Genomic DNA, 18,776 nt, shown 5'->3' with positions numbered 1-18,776 from the left:
AAGACACAGATCACAATCTAATATAAACTTTATTTACACATATAAACTGCAGCAAAAAGAAATGATAGAAAAAACAATAAAAAACTATCATCGATAACTAGGATTTTCAAAATTCTGGAACCACAATAGGAACAAGGCACACTAAGCACAGGGCGAGGATGGCTGGGAAGTAGAATAATTTATCACTTTTCCTGTCCTATGCTTCGATGAAAATATCGATACAAAAGGTAAAATTCTTTGGCTATAAACTAAGCCTTGTCCGGTACCACCGATGAACAACAGACTGCAATTTTAACAACCATACTACAGTATATGCACCGTGTATTTATAAAGCCTTCTACGCCTGGTAGAAGAAATGCCATCGCATGCGCTCTTTCCAAGCAAACGGAACTAGCGCTTACACTTTCCATTTCTTTAGTTGCTTTACTCTGGTGAAATTTATCTTACAGAAAACACAGTAAATTCCAATGCCAATTTCTGAATTATACATAATATACATATAAAAACACTTTTAACAACATTCATTTTATGTTTTTTTCTTTAACAAGCATTGGCCATTGAAATTTGCTAGAGATTCGAAAGGGGAAAACTAAAAATCTCATTTGTATATAAATATAAAAAAATACTGAGACCAGGCGTAAAAAAAGGGCTAAACTCGTAGAATTCTAGTTTAGTAGTTCTTTTAATAAACGCGACGATCACGTAAGCAGAAACGATTATTAAAATGACTTTGCCCGGAAGACCAACATTCGTAACTCAATGATTAAAAAAACAACAAATATAAAAAAGCCTATAATAATTTAGACGGTTAAAAAATAAATATATATATATAATAAAAAAAGAATCGTGTCTTTTAAAAATGCATATTTTGGAAGAAACGTTGCCCATTTTTACCGACTTGGAACTGCCTCAATTACAAACGTTATAAAATGGCATAAACGAAATAGTCTTTAGAGAAATTTGAAGCCGTGTGATTTAGGCCTGTCTACCTCTTTCTGCGCAAATACTTTCGGGGGAAGACGAGCACGACATTTACCGGTCATGATTGTAAAAACGTACGGAGATTGATGCAGCTTTTGTTCGGATTGTACTGCTATCTTGGCACTGGAGTTGTATGGGCTAAAATATTCACGGAATGAAAGAACTGCTCCAAAGTCTGGATCGGAGTGCGTTGATTTCCATCGGATTTCACTGTTTTCCGGTAACGTTTCTACACTTGCAAATCACTGTTCGACGTCTGCATCAAATGTCCCGTTTCTCCTTCCAACATGGCAATTCGTTGCTTTAACATACGAATCTGAAAAACGGAAAAGTAATTTTTCTTTTTTAAATCACAATTATTAAACTTTAATAAAATATTTTATCTTCTATAACAAAAACACAACAAAATCTGTGCAAATTCAATAGCAATAAAATTTAATTTCTTTGATTATTTTCTATTACGTATCCCATACCATCACTTGGATCAGAAGTTACATTTAAATGTGAGCATTTTTTCAAACGTTTTCATTTTCGGTAACACCAGAGAATATATTCCACTCATATAGAGCTCCATCTTAACTACAAGAAAATAACAAATAAATATGAGCATCTTTTCCAAACATTTGTTAAATGTAATTGCTGACTGGAGTGGTGGTATTGGGACATGTAATAGGAAACCTATCACATTTTGAGCTCCAGAGATAAGGAGTTTTCAAACATGCTTTAAATTCATCAACAATTATTCTAATGGAATGATGATAGTGTTTGACAAAATTGTATTGTCTTACCCAAAAACTAAAAACATTTGTGTATCAAACTGTTTTATAATGAAAACTATTTCTGGATATAAAAATTTAAAAAAAATTTAATTTACAATGTCAATCCAGGGTGCAATATCAAATTTTCTCAAGAAACAGATATCTCTGCTAGTCATATAGAAAATTCAATTGTTATTCATTTATAAAAGATTACAAGTTCATTTTTTGTAAGAATAAAATTACATTTATCAATTCTTCTTAGCAAATTCTATATTTATATGCAATCTATAAATTTAATATTGAATAGACTGAGCACTCTTTATTAATGTAATGCTCACTCTTTCAATGGAAACCATAGATAAGGTTTCCATTGTTAGAGAGAATGATGATAGTTTATTTATAATTAAATAAATTAAAATCTGTCAAAAATTGATATAATGTTTCTTTATAATTCTACTAGCTGCAAGGACCCGCTTCGCTGGGTTTTTATTTGTTCGTACATTTGTGTGTAATATAGTTTTTGTTTTATATATATAAAAGACTGTTTTTTTGAGTAATCTAAAATCTAGCTGCAAGGACCCACTTCGCTGGGTTTTTATTTGTGGGCAAAAAGTAACGATAGTGAAGATTAAGATAATTACATTATAGCCAATCTTACCCGTTTTCACAGAATGCAAGAATTAGGTCCCCCGTTTCCAGACTAATTAGAGACCTGGTCCCGATTCTATTTCTGAACGTCTCCTGTTCACGTCCAGTCAAACAAACTATTTTCAACATTTCTGGAACGTTTACAATCGTTCTATAATCAAACCAATATTCGAATTTTATGTTCGAATTAAATTCGAACTTAACATTCGAAATAGAAAACCACTTTCAACCACTTTCAGCCCCATATCTCCCGCACCCTTATAGCTATCGAGACACAACCCCCATAGTGCACGAACGGAGACTTGGGGCTACTACCACATACAAACACCATTCATGTGCGACGTGTAGTTTTGGCAGAAAAGTGAAATATAGGGACCCACACGTCCATTTATATATATATAGATTTAGAAAACAGGTATAATTTGATAATGTAAATATAGACAACTGTTACATTCCAATTAAAAATAATTCATATAATAAAAATCTGAATAAATGTTATTGTCCATAATGCACTTGCATAGATTTAGCCATTTTCTTACAGCAATTATTAAACTAGCATTTATTTCTTTTTTGTAATACTAAATAATACTATTGTAAGTAAATATTTTTACTTTCCAAATTATATTCTATCAAATGTACAGAGTTATTCTTATGTTATCAAGCAATGAAATGCCAGAGGAACTAAACAACCAAAGAAGATACAGAAGAATCACTCATATCAATAGGTAGAAAATCTCGTCAAGTTTTGACAGTACGTTACAGGTGCTCTAGTTGTTAGTGGTGCAACAAACATTAGTCCTATATTCAAGTTCCTGCCATACATCCCAACATCTCACTGTCATTAGCATTAACTGCATGGATGATCTTTTCTTACAACTGTGCTAAATCATGTGCATAGAGGGCATATACATATGATTTTTGATGTAACCCCAGAAGAAAAAACATCACACAGGGTTAGGTCAAGTGACTGAGGAGGCCATAGAAGAAGAGGACAGTCATCATGAGAAACATATTCAATCCAATGTTCAGCATTAATTAAGGTGATGGCAGACAATTGATTTAAAGTGTGGCAGTGCTCTATCTTGTTAGAAAATGAAGTCTTCACTATGTCCTCTAATTGTGGCATTAGCTATTGTTGAGCATGTCTAGATATGCGGTAGGTGTGTGCCAGAACTTAAATACAGGATTGATATTTGTTGCATCACTAGAGGTAGACATATAGAGCACCTATATGACACTACTGCAACTTGAAGAGATTCTCTACTTATTTATATGAGCTGTTCTGCTGTCTGTTTTGGTTATTATGCTACTGAGTGCTGAAACCCCAGAATGGCTTATACCCTGTATAAAACTGCTAGTTTGCTGTAGCTAAATTTAAATTATATATAAAAAAAAACTGAAATTTATATTGAAATATTTTTGTATGATGCATTATAAATTGGAAAAAATTGACAATCTTCATAATACAGTCGACCCCCGTATAAGATCATTGATTATTCCGTTTTATATGAATTCCATGTTGTACAAGTCACTTAAATTTTACAAATACGTGAGCCGTTCACAGCCCGGTACACGTATTTGTAAAATCTAAGTGACTCGTACAACATGGAATTCATATAAAACGGAATAATCAATGATCTTATACGGGGGTCGACTGTAACAACACAAATAATTTACAATTAAAAAATTTCAGTAAAGCTGACAACATTTTCATAAAAGATAAAAATGCATTTTATTATTATTTATAGTATAATCTAAAAATACAAATTAAAATAAAGTTTAGATGTGAAAGAAGTAAAATTATCATCGAAATAATAGCTAAGCATGTTGAACTACAGTGAGTGATCAGTTAACAAATAATCTGTTCCAAGACGATGTTTGCTATGCAAATTGTTTAACCAATTATCAATTTACCATAGATTTTTATGGAAATTTGATTAATTCATTCTGGAGACCCCAAAATATAAATAAAAAATTATAAACTTTCTTACTATGATTATTTATATGTAATAATAAAAATACATATATATAGTCTTTCATTTTTACCAGTCATGTTGTTTTTTTAGTTTGAAAAGTGTTAAAGAATCTGTCCAATGTTGATTACTTTTCTCTCTTCTTTAGGATTTTTGGAAGTAATTAATAGCATTGTTGTCATAGAGATTCCCAAGCCTATTAGCGTCAACCTGGCTTGGATGCCATTTTAAGACCATTGTCATTCTGATATACACTCACACTTCTTCAAAATACAGTGGAACCTCGGTATACGATCTTAATCCGTTCCTGGTGTTTGGACTTATACCGAATAGGACGTATACCAAACCAACCTTTCCCATAAGAAGTAATGTAAAAATGATCAATCCGTTCTCGTGTAAAAAAAATGGCTGGCTTTAAACACCTCGCTTTTCTCGCTAGTTTCTGCTTGATTTTTCATGAGATCATCATGTATCCTTTTAACTTTCTCGCAAATAATTTCTTCCGCCAGCACACTGTTTTTCAGTTATCCAAAGCAAAAGCAATTTCTCGACATGATCTAATGTCTTCGATCTCTGTTTAGAAATTGATTTAACCCCTTTCGCAACGTTAGCAAATTTAATAATGTCTTTATTTTTCACGATTGTCGATATCGTCGTTCTCGGAATACGGAATGCAACAGTTAAATCTCGTTAAATCTCGAACACGCGTGCCACCTTCATATTTCTCAACAATCTCTTTTTTCAGTTCCGTTGTGATTCTAGTCATTTTTTTTTTTTTCTGTTGCCCTTTTGCAATTCATGATTAATAAAAATAATAAAATGTTACTTACAAATTAAAATCAGAAGAAATTTAACAAAGTTATAAACCGTAGCACCGCGAACGTCTAGTCTAGTGTAGTACACCGATAGTGCTACTTGTTCATAGATGGCGCGTATAATTGAATTAAGTCGTATACCGAACAAAAGTCGTATACCGAGCAAAATTTGTTTCGTCCAAACAGGACGTATTCCGAATTGGACGTATTCTAAAGCAGACGTATACCGAGGTTCCACTGTATCTTTAATAGCAGATGTTGACATTGGTTCTCTTTTGTCTTCCTTTTTTCAGAAGAAAACACATCTCACTGAGTTTCTTGGTGTTCTTCATTCAAGAGTTCTTGGGAGTTCTGCCACCAGATCAGTTACAGGTTCCATTATGAGCTCTTCAATGTTCTTTGTTTCTCAGATGTGATTTCTGTTACTTCTTTAGCTGCTTGAGTCTTCTTGCAAAAAATTATTTGTCAGATAAGTAAACAAAAACCTGGAATTACATTGGTGAGTTTAAAGTTTGGAGGAATACTATCTGATCAGTATCAGGTTGAGTGATGATGTCGACATCTCTTGCGTTTTGAGAGGTTTCCAATTGTTATCTGGAGACAAGAGAAAACCAATCAGTATTTTTTTTTTTGTGTTTTTTCTGTGAAATGTTCATTGCCAGAACATAAAAATCTGTTGCAACAGTGTTTTTGTCCAATTTGTTCACAGTCTGAACTGTTCATTAACCAATCACCCATTGTATTCAACTCTTCATCCATCAAATTTTAATAATTATTTTTTTTCTCGTTTTTAAGTTTAAATAGGGACCACTTTCAATGTTAACTGTATAAAAATTTATTATGATATTCAACCAAAACAAGATCATATACTTCATGCACTTAATGAAGAAATGATCTTTTGCTAATATTAATAATAAAATAAACAAAGCATTCAAATTAATAAAGCAATGATTACAACTTGTGCATCTTGTACATTTTCCTACTTGTATACTGAAAGCATAATCATTATGTTATAGTATCAATAAGTTAAAAAAAAAAAATTTATTATACAGTAATTATTCACTAGTTCACAATTAGAAAAAAAAGCACTATTTAAGATATGGAAGAACAATTTTTAATACAGTTAAATTTTTTTTAAATAATAAAAAAGATTTTATCAATTTCTGTTTGTATCCTTGTCTATTAATAGGGCTTATTACACTGGTGTAGTGTAACAAGTCCTATTAATAAACAAGGTCCAAAGTAGACAAGGATACAAATGGAAATTGACAAGAATAACAACATAGAGGTAAAAAGAATTAAAAATAATTTTATTATTACAAAATTTTTTAAACAAAACAAAGATTGTTTACCTGAGCACTATGCCTTTCTACCATGCTTGCCATTTGTTGTTCTACCTTTTTTAATTTTGCTTGTTGTTTCTTCTTTGCTTTTTCAAATGCTGTTACTAATGCACTATAAAATAAATGATATTAATAAAATATTAATATTTAAAAAGGGTATATTTATGTATATAATGTTAAAAACTTTCAAAAGAAAAGTTACTTTAAAATAATTAATATATCAGTACTCTTGTATGCTAGTCTGTTCACATTATTGTGTGTTTCTACCACTGAGGTGAACTGTATTATCTAACAGTTCCTCCTAAGTGGTAGAAACACACAATAATAATGTGAACATGATAGAATATAAGAGTATCGTGATATTAATTATTTTAAAGTAACTTTTCTTTTGAAAGTTTTTAACATTATATATATAAATATACCCTTTTTAAATATATTTTAATCAATCTCCCAGTATTTACAAAACATTAATAACAACAACATTTCTCATTAAAAGTTAACAATAATACCTATTTGCTCGTTTCAAATCATTCACAAATTCAGTTGATTGTTGTGCTCTCATTTCTGAATTTTTTGTTACTTTTTCTAAAGTGTTGACTAGTTCTTGTATCCGTGCTTTCATTTTCATTTCGCGTTTCATTGCTTCAGCTAATTCTTCAGCCATTTCACCTGAAGGACTACGTTCTAGCCATGGCTGTTGGTTATTAACTTTTCCTCCCTACAAAGATATTAAAAATTAATTTAGATAGGATGAAATTAACTGCTAGTAACTCAACAACTGCATAAATTACAAATTTCACAATATTATATTTATAGTAAAAGTCTTATATTGTCTGTAATTTATGTATTTGTAGTGGAAGTTTAATATATCAACTCAACTAAAAAATCATAATTAAGTTTCTCATTTGAAGATTCTCACTGAACCACATAATAGCAAAACTTAATTCAAGTTCATATTTTTGAGAAAGGAAAGGAGGAAAATTTGCTGTTATATTTTAAATTTTAAATTCAATTAGATTTACCAGAAATGTATTTAAACTATTTGTATATTTAAAATTTTTAAAATACATTTTATGTATATTAAATTTAATAAATGATTGTTGCACGATTAAATAAGGATTTTTATAATAAAAGTGTTTATATTATTTTTAAAATTTTATGAAATTCTACCTTATTCAGAAATTTTATACTAATTTAAAAATGATTTAGTTTCTTACTAAATATGAGATTATTTAGTAAGAAACTAAACTTTAGTTACTTTATAGAAATTTGTAATACATTTAACTTTTAATCTCAACATACAACCCAAACTTATTAATACAAGCTTCACTATCAATTTTCCAGCATCTTTGGTTTCAAAATGTTGCTGGATTTCACTGGCTCAACTGAAGTAGTAATTATTCAGAATATATCATGGATCATTATATGTCTCCCATTCTACAAAGCACTATGGAATGTTAAAAAGATAAAGTTAAGCATATATGTGTGAGAGTAGCCAAGGGTATAAGTAAATTACCTATATCACTTACTGGCGCACAATCGTGTGATCGGCTCTCTAAACTTTTTATAGGAGGGCGGTAATATTTAGGAACAGGGGATTCAAGACTGTGAAGTCTTTATCCCAAATTGTCAGGGTCCCGACACCAGTTAATCAATCTTATAACACGCGGATTAACACGCGTGAAGTATACTTATTACGATTCAAATTAGGAGACATTTAATAAAAACGAAAATAATAAATTTAATAAAACAAGAAAATAAATCATACAAAAATCTCAATGAACGAGAGATAGAAATACCACAAATAACATATGTGACCTTTCGGGTCGGCACCTCTTTGGTACCCTGTCAGGATTGACACCACCGTGTTTCTCGAAACACGGAAACCGAGACGGCGATTACGTCACGCCGTCGCGCGAGCGGTTCCGTACGTGGTCAGACGTACGGAATGTCGATTCGAGATGACGATTCGTAATGTCGATTCGAGAGACAACATTGGAAGTGACTCAGATACACTTAACAATTAAGAAGGGTTTATTTAAAAATCTATTGGAAAAAGGGTTGTCGCAGAGAGAGAGAGTTCACATACGATTCGCAGGATGATAAATACCTTTGGTAATAGATCCCGGTCGGGTCTTGTTGAATCAGAGAATAAGAGCTTCAGTTATGGGTTTTTCAGGATGTATCCAGTTCTGATGGGTATTTTTTGATCCAGGCAATCGTGCACTAACACACACACACAGAAAAGTATATCCTATGGCGATTAATTCGAATTAATTAACGGATGATAATTGAAGGGAGGACGACTTCTTTTCTCTCCGAGGACTAAGGCAGCGACTAACTCTTTTCGGCCGTCCCTGAGGACACTCACGAACGATTTCGGCCGTGCAGAGGTTAATAGTTCACGAGAAAGCGTCATGTTGCTTTCAAGAAAATGTAACGGGAGACTTTCTCAGGTAGCTAAGAACAACAATTTTTGCGTAATTCGCGAAACGTTATTATTAAAGACTATTTCAAATATAAGAATTTCTGCTATCTCACATCACTCCGGCCTTTTGAAAATCGAGCTTGTTCGTGAAAGTGCAAGTTTGATTTTAGATTGTGATATAAGAACATTGATAAGTTGGACTTTTACTCTCTCTCTTTTTTTTCTATTTACATAATAGTAATAGGAGTACAAGTTACATATTAGTAATAGGAGTAGATAGGTTATTATTTATATAAATTTAGTTTACAAATTTACTCTCTCTCTCTTTATTTATGTTACGCGGTTAAAATAAAACACTCGGACACGTGGTTGAAGGTAAATATAAATGTTTTTTTCTCAGCCAGGACAATACCCTTTTGATACCTAATGGTTGTTATACTTTCTAATTATTTTGCACTTTGGCGCGATCGTCTTTAACCTGATTAATCTTTAACCGTACTTTTTTCGTATGCGTGGGAGAGGAAATTCTTACTGGTATGCGACTTCGCGGTGGATATGGTTTTGTAGTAAAGATTGCATCTAATGTTCTTGGATTCGGCGATGTTGTTGAGATTCTGGAGCATGCGAATATCGGAAAAATTGGGATACAGAAAATGGTGAATATCATGGCGAAGATGATGACTATAACATTACTGGATGTCTGGAGAACTGTCGATCGAACTGTTTGTTGATCTGACTCCGGTTGTTGTTCTCGCCGGCTATCTACTTTCGGTGGACTGTGGTTCTGTTTATTTTTCGTCTCCACGTGTGTCGATGCACNAAACCGAGACGGCGATTACGTCACGCCGTCGCGCGAGCGGTTCCGTACGTGGTCAGACGGATTCGTAATGTCGATTCGAGAGACAACATTGGAAATGACTCAGATACACTTAACAATTAAGAAGGGTTTATTTAAAAATCTATTGGAAAAAGGGTTGTCGCAGAGAGAGAGAGTTCACATACGATTCGCGGGATGATAAATACCTTTGGTAATAGATCCCGGTCGGGTCTTGTTGAATCAGAGAATAAGAGCTTCAGTTATGGGTTTTTCAGGATGTATCCAGTTCTGATGGGTATTTTTTGATCCAGGCAATCGTGCACTAACACACACACACAGAAAAGTTTATCCTATGGCGGTTAATTCGAATTAATTAACGGATGATAATTGAAGGGAGGACGACTTCTTTTCTCTCCGAGGACTAAGGCAGCGACTAACTCTTTTCGGCCGTCCCTGAGGATATTCACGAGCGATTTCGGCCGTGCAGAGGTTAATAGTTCACGAGAAAGCGTCATGTTGCTTTCAAGAAAATGTAACGGGAGACTTTCTCAGGTAGCTAAGAACAACAATTGTTGCGTAATTCGCGAAACGTTATTATTAAAGACTATTTCAAATATAAGAATTTCTGCTATCTCACACATACAAATCGAGAGATAGCTATACTTATCTTCTACACTATTCGCGATCGAGAGAGAGCTCACAAAAATCGTTATAAAACATACAACCTGTTTCAGTTGTCGTTTGTCTTCTTCTCTGTATGCAAGGGACACTTTGGAGATAAAGTTCATTTACTTCTTCGTATGGGAGATCACTATATGCACAAATATAAAGGTATCACTTCTATGTGCAGACTCTAGACTTATTCTGTATGTGACTCGTCTAAGGACGTTGGTCATCAGGAGGGAAACGTATGTGGAGTTTGGACGCTTTCGGATCTGTCGCTCAACTCCCTGAATTCTGACAAGTTCCCTGTATATCTTCGGAATACCGACCAATCATCGTAACTCTTTCATGAGAACGGATGAAAGGGGAATGAATGAGGGGTAACCATTTCCCATCTGAGCAGGATTTTAACCAGATAAGGGAAAGTCAGAGGATGTTCTCTTCTGTGAAAGGAAGTAACATCTGTTATCTGCCTTTTCCCACGTTAAAACAGTATTTTTCTCACCAAAAATGAAGTAATATTTGGTGACAATATTTAACATAATTAATAAAATTATTAGCTTAAACCCAGGGGCCTTTCGGGTCTCACATATGACATATGAACCAATCTTTATACTTCTTAATACTGGTACTTTCAATCATCTTTTTTAAAAGCCTTAATCAGGGTTAATGTAAGTAAAGTAAGCTAGAAATTGTACAAAATAGAGGAACCATAGCAACTGCCATGTAGGCAATTCAAGTGAATGTGTGATCATCTATGAACAAGACTGGTGGTCATGGAAATTTTAACATGGAAATTTTAAATATTACAGGTAGGCTATAATATTATGAAAAATAAACGAAGTGCCAGATCATCATGTACCAAAAAATTAGTGATGTATCTGTATTATTCATTTGGTAAAATAAATTACTTCATAAATTATGGTTATGAAATAAAAGTATATGAAACAGAAATTGTAAGAAATTATAATTATTATTAAAAATTTAATTATCCAAAAATATTGTGATCTTAGTTTTTCAAAATATAGTAGAATATAATTTTATATACAGTGATGACTCATATTTCAAATTTAATTCATTCCAGGAGGGCATCTGAATCATTTGAAGTTTAAAGAAATTTTTTCCACTAGAAATAATGGAAAGTGAATCCGTTCCCTGACCCTAAACAATACCAATTTCAACTAACTTAAAACAGCAAAAATTCACATAATTTAAAGTAAAAATAACATAATTAAATGCCCTATTAATAGATTAAAGCATAAAAACAATAAATAGAATATGTAAATACTGTATAATAAAATGAAAATTGCATTTACTGGTTGCACACAATTGACTTTGACATTTTAAAAATGGCTGCGAGATCCACCATGTGTACAGTTTTCATGCTTTACACTTTATGATAAGTTCCTTTCTCATCTGGATCATGGATACTACACCTTCTTCTTATGTGTTAGATTTCATTACTTCCATACACTTCTTTCATGCCATGATTAATAAGTAAAGGTGATATTGGGTTGAACAAAGTTTTTGTGTATTGTTAATAGCTATTGTTACTTAATATAGATGTGTGATTTAATTATAACAGTTGTAAAATTTAACATACTATTGCTAATAATGAACAAAGTATTCTTTGTTCATTAACTTATTTTATATTATTTAGAACAATTTAGAAATTTGAATCAATACAATTTGAACTACCAGAATGAAAATTTTCAAACCAATTCTGTAATATTCATGGATAAAAATTATTATACCAATTCATAAATGTTTTGATATTATAAAGGTCCTGTACAAGTTATAATATATTGTTTATTTTTTAAAATTTTCTTAAATATAAGGATAATAGAAATTTAAAATATCAACACAAATAATTCATAATACAAACAAACAAAAGTAATAACTTGTTAATAAAAATATGCAATTTTTTTTGTAAAACAAGATTCAGAAAAGCTAAGATTTATCAAAACTAAAGTTTTTATTAATCATATTTCTCATATAATAAAAACTTCAGTTTTAATAAATCTTAGCTTTTCTGAATTGTTATATTAGATATGGAATCTGCAAACTTGTTAAGTGAATGTTACATATTCCATATATAGCATTCACTTAACAAGTTTCAACTTCTCTAAAATTAAATGTATAATAATATTTATACTAACCTGAGTAGTTCTAAGCCTTTCAGCAATTTGCTGATTCTCTTTTACTTCAGATTTTAAATGTTCTATCTGTACAAGATAAGCTTGTTCCTGTGCCTCTCTACTACTTAATTGTAATTCTAAAGCTGTCTTTTCTTTTTCTAATAAATAAACTTGAGCCTTTAATTCTGCTTTTTCTTCCTTCATAAAAGAAAATAATAATTAACATCAGGAATAAAAATTATTATTATTATCATCAAATATATACACAAACTTTCATAGCCATTAATTCCTGCATCAATACAGCATTTTCAAGGTCAAGTTTTTGGGCATCCATAAAAGTTGGTGGATCTTTTACAGTAGGATCAACATGAACACTTTCTAATTCAACAACAGTTGTACGTACAGCTGCTCTATCACCTTTCAACTGAACAATGTAATCCCGTAGACGTTGTTCATCAACTTTTGTAAAGTCTCCATCACTACTGCTAGATGCAGAACTTGTAGTACTAAAAGGAATATTTATTTTTAGCTCATAATAAAGTGAAAAAAGAATATAAAATTCATAATGGCAGTCATAAAACTCTATAATATATTTAGATGACAATTCAACAAATGCAGCCCATTGTAAAATATGTTCCAAATCTATTAATGTAGAGTTTCTATATTGAAAGTGTATTAAACAAATCAAAAATATCAACCAAGTCAAAGCAATAATTTAAAGCATATTACAAATCAAAATTAATCATGTATAAAAAGAACAGGAAATTCAAACTCATTTATTTTCTTTCTTTCATTCCTTATTTAATACTCAAATTTTATCATAAAAGTGAAAAATTAATAACTTAATACAATTGATGGCATATATTTTATATTGCCCAGTTAAAATGTATTGTACAAATATAAATATCTTAAACCCAATAGTTAATATATTAAAGCCAAACAATTACTGGATTATATCAGACTATTTAGACAGATATAATCCAGCAATTGTTTTGCTTTAAAATGTATTATTTATTTCAGAAATTTTTACAAAATAAAAAAAGATACTGGTAATAATAATAATAATAATAAAAATTTCAATTATATATATATATATATATATATATATAACTCATTCTATCAAGTTAATTATATACAGTAGACCCCCTATAACGCGGGTTCATATAATGCAGATTCGCATATCGCAGCGAAAAAATTGCGACCGTATTCGTATAAAGACGCTAACAGAGACTCGTAAAATGCGGTAAAATGTCATCGCTGACTCATGTCGCGACAGGATTGGTCGAATCTGGACCAATAGTGGATGAGCAGCTGAACTACTTACACGCTAGGAAGAGTTTAGGTGGGTAAGTTGAGTTTACTATCGTCTGTACAGTATATAAATTAAGTACTGTAAGTCTAATACAGTACTGTAATTTTATACATTTTTTGTGAAAAAAAACATTTCTTATTCAACGGTCATAAAAATTATTTCTATTAATGATGTCTCCAAAGTTCAACAAATTTTTCGCAGAAAAATAACTTATCAGAAAACGCAGTCACCGTTTGGTGCGCTGCTTCGCGATGAAAACAAGCTTAAGCAATGGTGTGGTTGGTGGTTGAACGGTGCACACTTGGTAAGTAATCCTACAATTTTTTGTTTATAGCATAGTTTATACAGATTATTCCCAAAAAATTATACGTGTTTTGGAAATGTTGAGTGAAATTAATCTAGAATCGATTAATTTTATAGAAGAAAACCTTTCAAACAGCTGTAGTCCGTAAACTGCACACATGTCAGGCTGTGATTGGCTCATGTATTTGAGGATTCCTACAATGTGAAATTCTTATAAAGTGGAACGTATCTACCGCGTTATAGGGGAATCGACTGTATATGTTTTAATGGTCTTCATAGAGTTAAATAGTTCATTATGTGATCAAAGAATAAAAACTTTTTACTAAAGAATATATACATACCATAACTATAAAAAATATTACTTATATTGATTTATTACTTATGTTGAATAAGCTGCTTTTTTAAATCATCATAAAAAAACAATACCTTGTTGTATGACTGTGTGATGATAAATCTTCCCAAGGACTAAGATTACACCCAGGAATACTACAAGCAATTCCAAAACTGCGGTCAAGTTTCTGAAGAAAATGACGAGCAACATTTTCTGCGGATTTACGATTATCTTGAGATCGTTTTAATAATGCAGTAACTTCTTCTTGATCATCTTCTCCAGAACCTTTTACTAAAAATATTAAGTGATTTTGAAATTATGAATTAGAATGGACATTATAATGTATACAGCCTATCTCTAATGTAATCGATTACCAACTAAACTGACAAGTTAATTATTAGTGAGTATGTAGCAATAAAAAAAAGACTACATTAACATCTTATGAAAATGTAATTATTAAACAATAATTAGTTTTTAATACTATTGTAATATCTAGCTAAACATTTATCTCAGGCTAGAGTTAAAGAGACTTTTCAAGTTTTAATCCTGCTATATGTTGAATTTTTCTCTCAAAGTTTCAAAGGTACTAAATAAATTTAAAAATTTATTATAATTAATTTACAATCAGCAAAAAAGCAGTCCAGTAATAAAAATCTGATATTATTATATAACATAATTTGAAAAATATATCATCTATTGTTAAATTCAGTTATTAAGATATTAAAAGTAAAAAATTATTTACAAATTTTGACATTAAAATACTTAATACAATATTTTCAGTATCTTCTATTTAATGCAGTATTATAATGAAATGTAATACTCTGTCTGTCCCATAATAATAGTAGCAAGTGAATATTTAAACAGGAATTATTGGCAGATACAGCTGTAAGTTATGTTGTAGCACAAAATTGCAAAGCCTTCAATCAAAATAGATTTTTCATGACATCTGTTATTTGTTTTGACATATTTTTCAATTTTTGGTTTAACCTAATTAATACAAATTATAAGTATTTTTCTAATTTCATCTGCTGATCAAAATCAATTGTTTTATTTCAGTTGAATATTAACCCATTATAAAAGTAAGATGAAAAAAAGAGAGTTTTCAAGCAAAGGTCAAGTTGTAATTATTCAGTTCTTGATGAATCGAAAGAAAAACGAAAAGCAAAGCTTCGAAGCCAAGAGATCCTACCTACAAGTTTAAAATACAGAAATTATCGAAAAATCCAGAAACTATCTGAACACTCAAAATGAAAATTAGGAGTAATATTTTTAATTCATTGTTTAGTTTAATCTAGTTTTTTGATAATAAATGTTGCATTCTATATTTATTTTCTTTTGCTACTGTTATTATGAGACAAATTAAATTCATTAACTGCTATTATTATTATGGGACAGAGGGAGTACTAAAGAATATCAAAAGAACAAAATGCATATTGTACTGTTTTTTCCTAGATCCTTTTGTTTTATCATATATATGTACTGTACAGTAAAAGTTTGTTAATCCTGCACCTATAGAACCAGAATCATGTTGGATTCTAAAAAAATGCCAGATTACTTTATGGTTATGAATTTGTCAAAAGCTGCAAACATCAAATAATGCTTTCAAGTCTGATCCTAAAAGATATTTGTACCACTTGTTTGGCAAGAGTGACATAAACATGTATTAGGCACAGAAAAGCAGGACTTTTATTCTGCTTTCCTGAGAAATGACTTATTTTGTCACAACATGCTGTAACAAAATTTTCAAGTTTTTCAGAACTTTAGTGAATGATCCAGATTTTGAAAGGAGTGCAAAAGCAAAACGAGGCATTTTGGATGCGATCTTCTGCTACTGACATTTGCTTAAGGAAAGAAAAAAGTGACAAATGAAACTTCACGACTTTATTGCAAAAGAACAAGAATTTCAGAAAAGTCACGAGCAATTTTGTCACAAACAATTAACTCTGTGCATATTTATGTGTTATTTAACATATATTATTTTGTGAGATAAGCTGGGGGTACAAAGTTGATAGAACTTGTGTACCACTTAATCAGCACAAGATCTTGTGATCCAATCTCTACGTCAGTGGATGGCTTTAAAAGTGTTAAAAAGGATCTAGATTGTGAAATCAAGATCCACGTCAGAAGGTTGACACCAGTTAAACTATTTGTTTGCAATTTAACTCGCGATTCTTCTATTATTTTGATTAGGAGGGTTCGTTAGAGTGGAGTGGATGGAGACTTTAATTCAATCATTAATGAGACCTTTTTTTAAGTAACAAACAAAAGATATTTAATAAAACGAAATAAAAATATAAATTGAGGTTACAAATATATTAAGCTTCCTAATATGCAAGAGAGAGAAATTACAATTTTCGTAGGTTATACTACCTCCCCAACATCTTTGATACTTGGTCTTTCACGTTGTCTTCTCCTTTTGGAGTGTCGAGAAAAAGATTCGTTTACTTCTTCATCTTGGGTATTTTGGACGGCACTTGTTAAAACAGCTTCTTATTGTGGGAGATATTTGGCGCATTTGATTATAGGCTCTAGCCTTTTTGGAGATCAAATGGAATTCGTCCTTCTCCTTTTTGGAGGTCTGGCACTCTCAGACTATGGGTGCAGTCTTTGGAGACTCGACAGGAATATGTCCTTCTACATCGAGAACTTGTGGCACACTCCTAATTATGGTCATTAGCCTTTGGAGAGAGACCTGGAATATGTCCTTCTACATCGAGAAGTTGTGGCGCACTCCCTGAACAATATGAAAGAATCCCCTTTTTCGAAGTTCTCCTCCAATGAACGTATTGTATTTTCCCATGTAAACAAGATGAGTGGGAAATTTTATAAAGATTGACTATCAGTTGAGTGACTAATTTTTTTTAAAGATAAGGGAAAAAGAAAAGGATGTTTCAACTTCCATTGGAGAGGAAGTGTGTTTTAACGGTTTCCTTTGCTTGTGAAAATAAAACTTTTCCATCAAAATTTACAAAATATTACTTTCAAAATTATTTCATTTGAAATTAATTTACACAAACAAAGGGGTATTCGAATCCTCACAATTNTCCAGATTTTGAAAGGAGTGCAAAAGCAAAATGAGGCATTTTGGATGCAATCTTCTGCTACCGACCGACATTTGCTTAAGGAAAGAAAAAAGTGACAAATGAAACTTCACAACTTTATTGCAAAAGAACAAGAATTTCAGAAAAGTCAGAACCTTTGTCACAAAAAATGAACTTTAGATTTCTCTGTGCATATGTTTGTGTTATTTAACATATATTATTATATAAATTAATATAAAAATAACTTAAAATTAAAGTAAATTTGTTTACTTTTGGTTGCATGTTCCCCTATCCCTATTTACTCGATGTTAAAATGACCTCATTTAATGCTATTTCGCTTAGTGCTTTGCCATCTAGGAACACACCCCCTGCGTTCAGCAGGGTCTTACTGTATATGTATCAAATATATACCATTAGTGACTATTTCTATTTGTTGTTAAATTTTAATTAAAAAAAAAATATTGGCTATTCAGTGGCTACTTTCAAGTTAGTGACATTTGCATGGTGGCATTTTGGAAAAAGGTTACATTCTTTGTTAATGCATGAAACTGATGCTATTACCAAGTGTAATCAAGTGAAGAACAACAATTTGTTTAATCCTGTGTTAAGTTGTAGATATAAGAATTAGATTACATGCATTTTTTTATTTGGACAACACAATAAGTTTTATGGAATGTTGAGTTATCAAGAGTTGAATTTCTGGGACTATACTGTATTTTCATTTTATTTCAAATCATGATATTTAATTCTTTTGTATAATCACTTTATTCATTTATTCTCTTAAACTTAGATAATATACATATTTGTATATTTTGTATATATTTATGGAGTGATTTGAGTGATTGAAATGTTATCTCCTGTTAAAAAATCTAATTCCACAATTTTTTTTAATATAAAAGTAAATTTTTTATTTTATATATTTTAATATTATTCTAAATTTTATTTTAAATTTACTGTATTTACTCTCATATAAGACGAGGTTTTTATTCATTTATCATAGCTTCAAATTCCTAGGTCGTCTTATATGCGCAAGCAAAAGATTCTTTGTGTTTTTGCAAATAATTTTTGTGAACTGTGTATTTGCATTTTTTACCTTATGCAAAAAACATAAGTATTTTATATGAGTCAATTGAATCGTTCTTGTATATTGTCAGGAGTAAAGATGATGGGCAATAGAAAAAGCAAAGCTTTTGAATTGAATTACAGATTGAAATTCTAAAATCAC

General features: G+C 31.0%; 1 protein-coding gene across 3 annotated transcripts in view; it reads right to left on the bottom strand.

Moving 5' to 3' along the window:
- Positions 1-10: 10 nt before the first annotated feature.
- The window catches only part of LOC111628220 (colorectal mutant cancer protein-like), an 87,486-nt gene continuing 68,720 nt past the window's right edge, over positions 11-18,776 (bottom strand). For all 3 annotated transcript variants that reach the window (XM_023371960.1, XM_023371961.1, XM_023371962.1), the window contains 6 exons: positions 14,606-14,801; positions 12,836-13,070; positions 12,586-12,762; positions 7,028-7,236; positions 6,528-6,630; positions 11-1,297 (listed from right to left, as the gene is read on the bottom strand). In XM_023371960.1, coding sequence (XP_023227728.1) covers positions 1,211-1,297; positions 6,528-6,630; positions 7,028-7,236; positions 12,586-12,762; positions 12,836-13,070; positions 14,606-14,801 — 1,007 coding nt within the window. In that variant the 3' untranslated portion in view covers positions 11-1,210. The remainder of the gene's footprint in view (positions 1,298-6,527; positions 6,631-7,027; positions 7,237-12,585; positions 12,763-12,835; positions 13,071-14,605; positions 14,802-18,776) is intronic.

Source organism: Centruroides sculpturatus, unplaced genomic scaffold (assembly GCF_000671375.1).
Source record: "Centruroides sculpturatus isolate CEXI.00-Female unplaced genomic scaffold, Cexi_2.0 scaffold458, whole genome shotgun sequence".
NCBI lineage: Eukaryota > Metazoa > Arthropoda > Arachnida > Scorpiones > Buthidae > Centruroides > Centruroides sculpturatus.
Note: the sequence above shows the minus strand (reverse complement) of the source record. Positions and strands in the feature narration are given on the sequence as shown.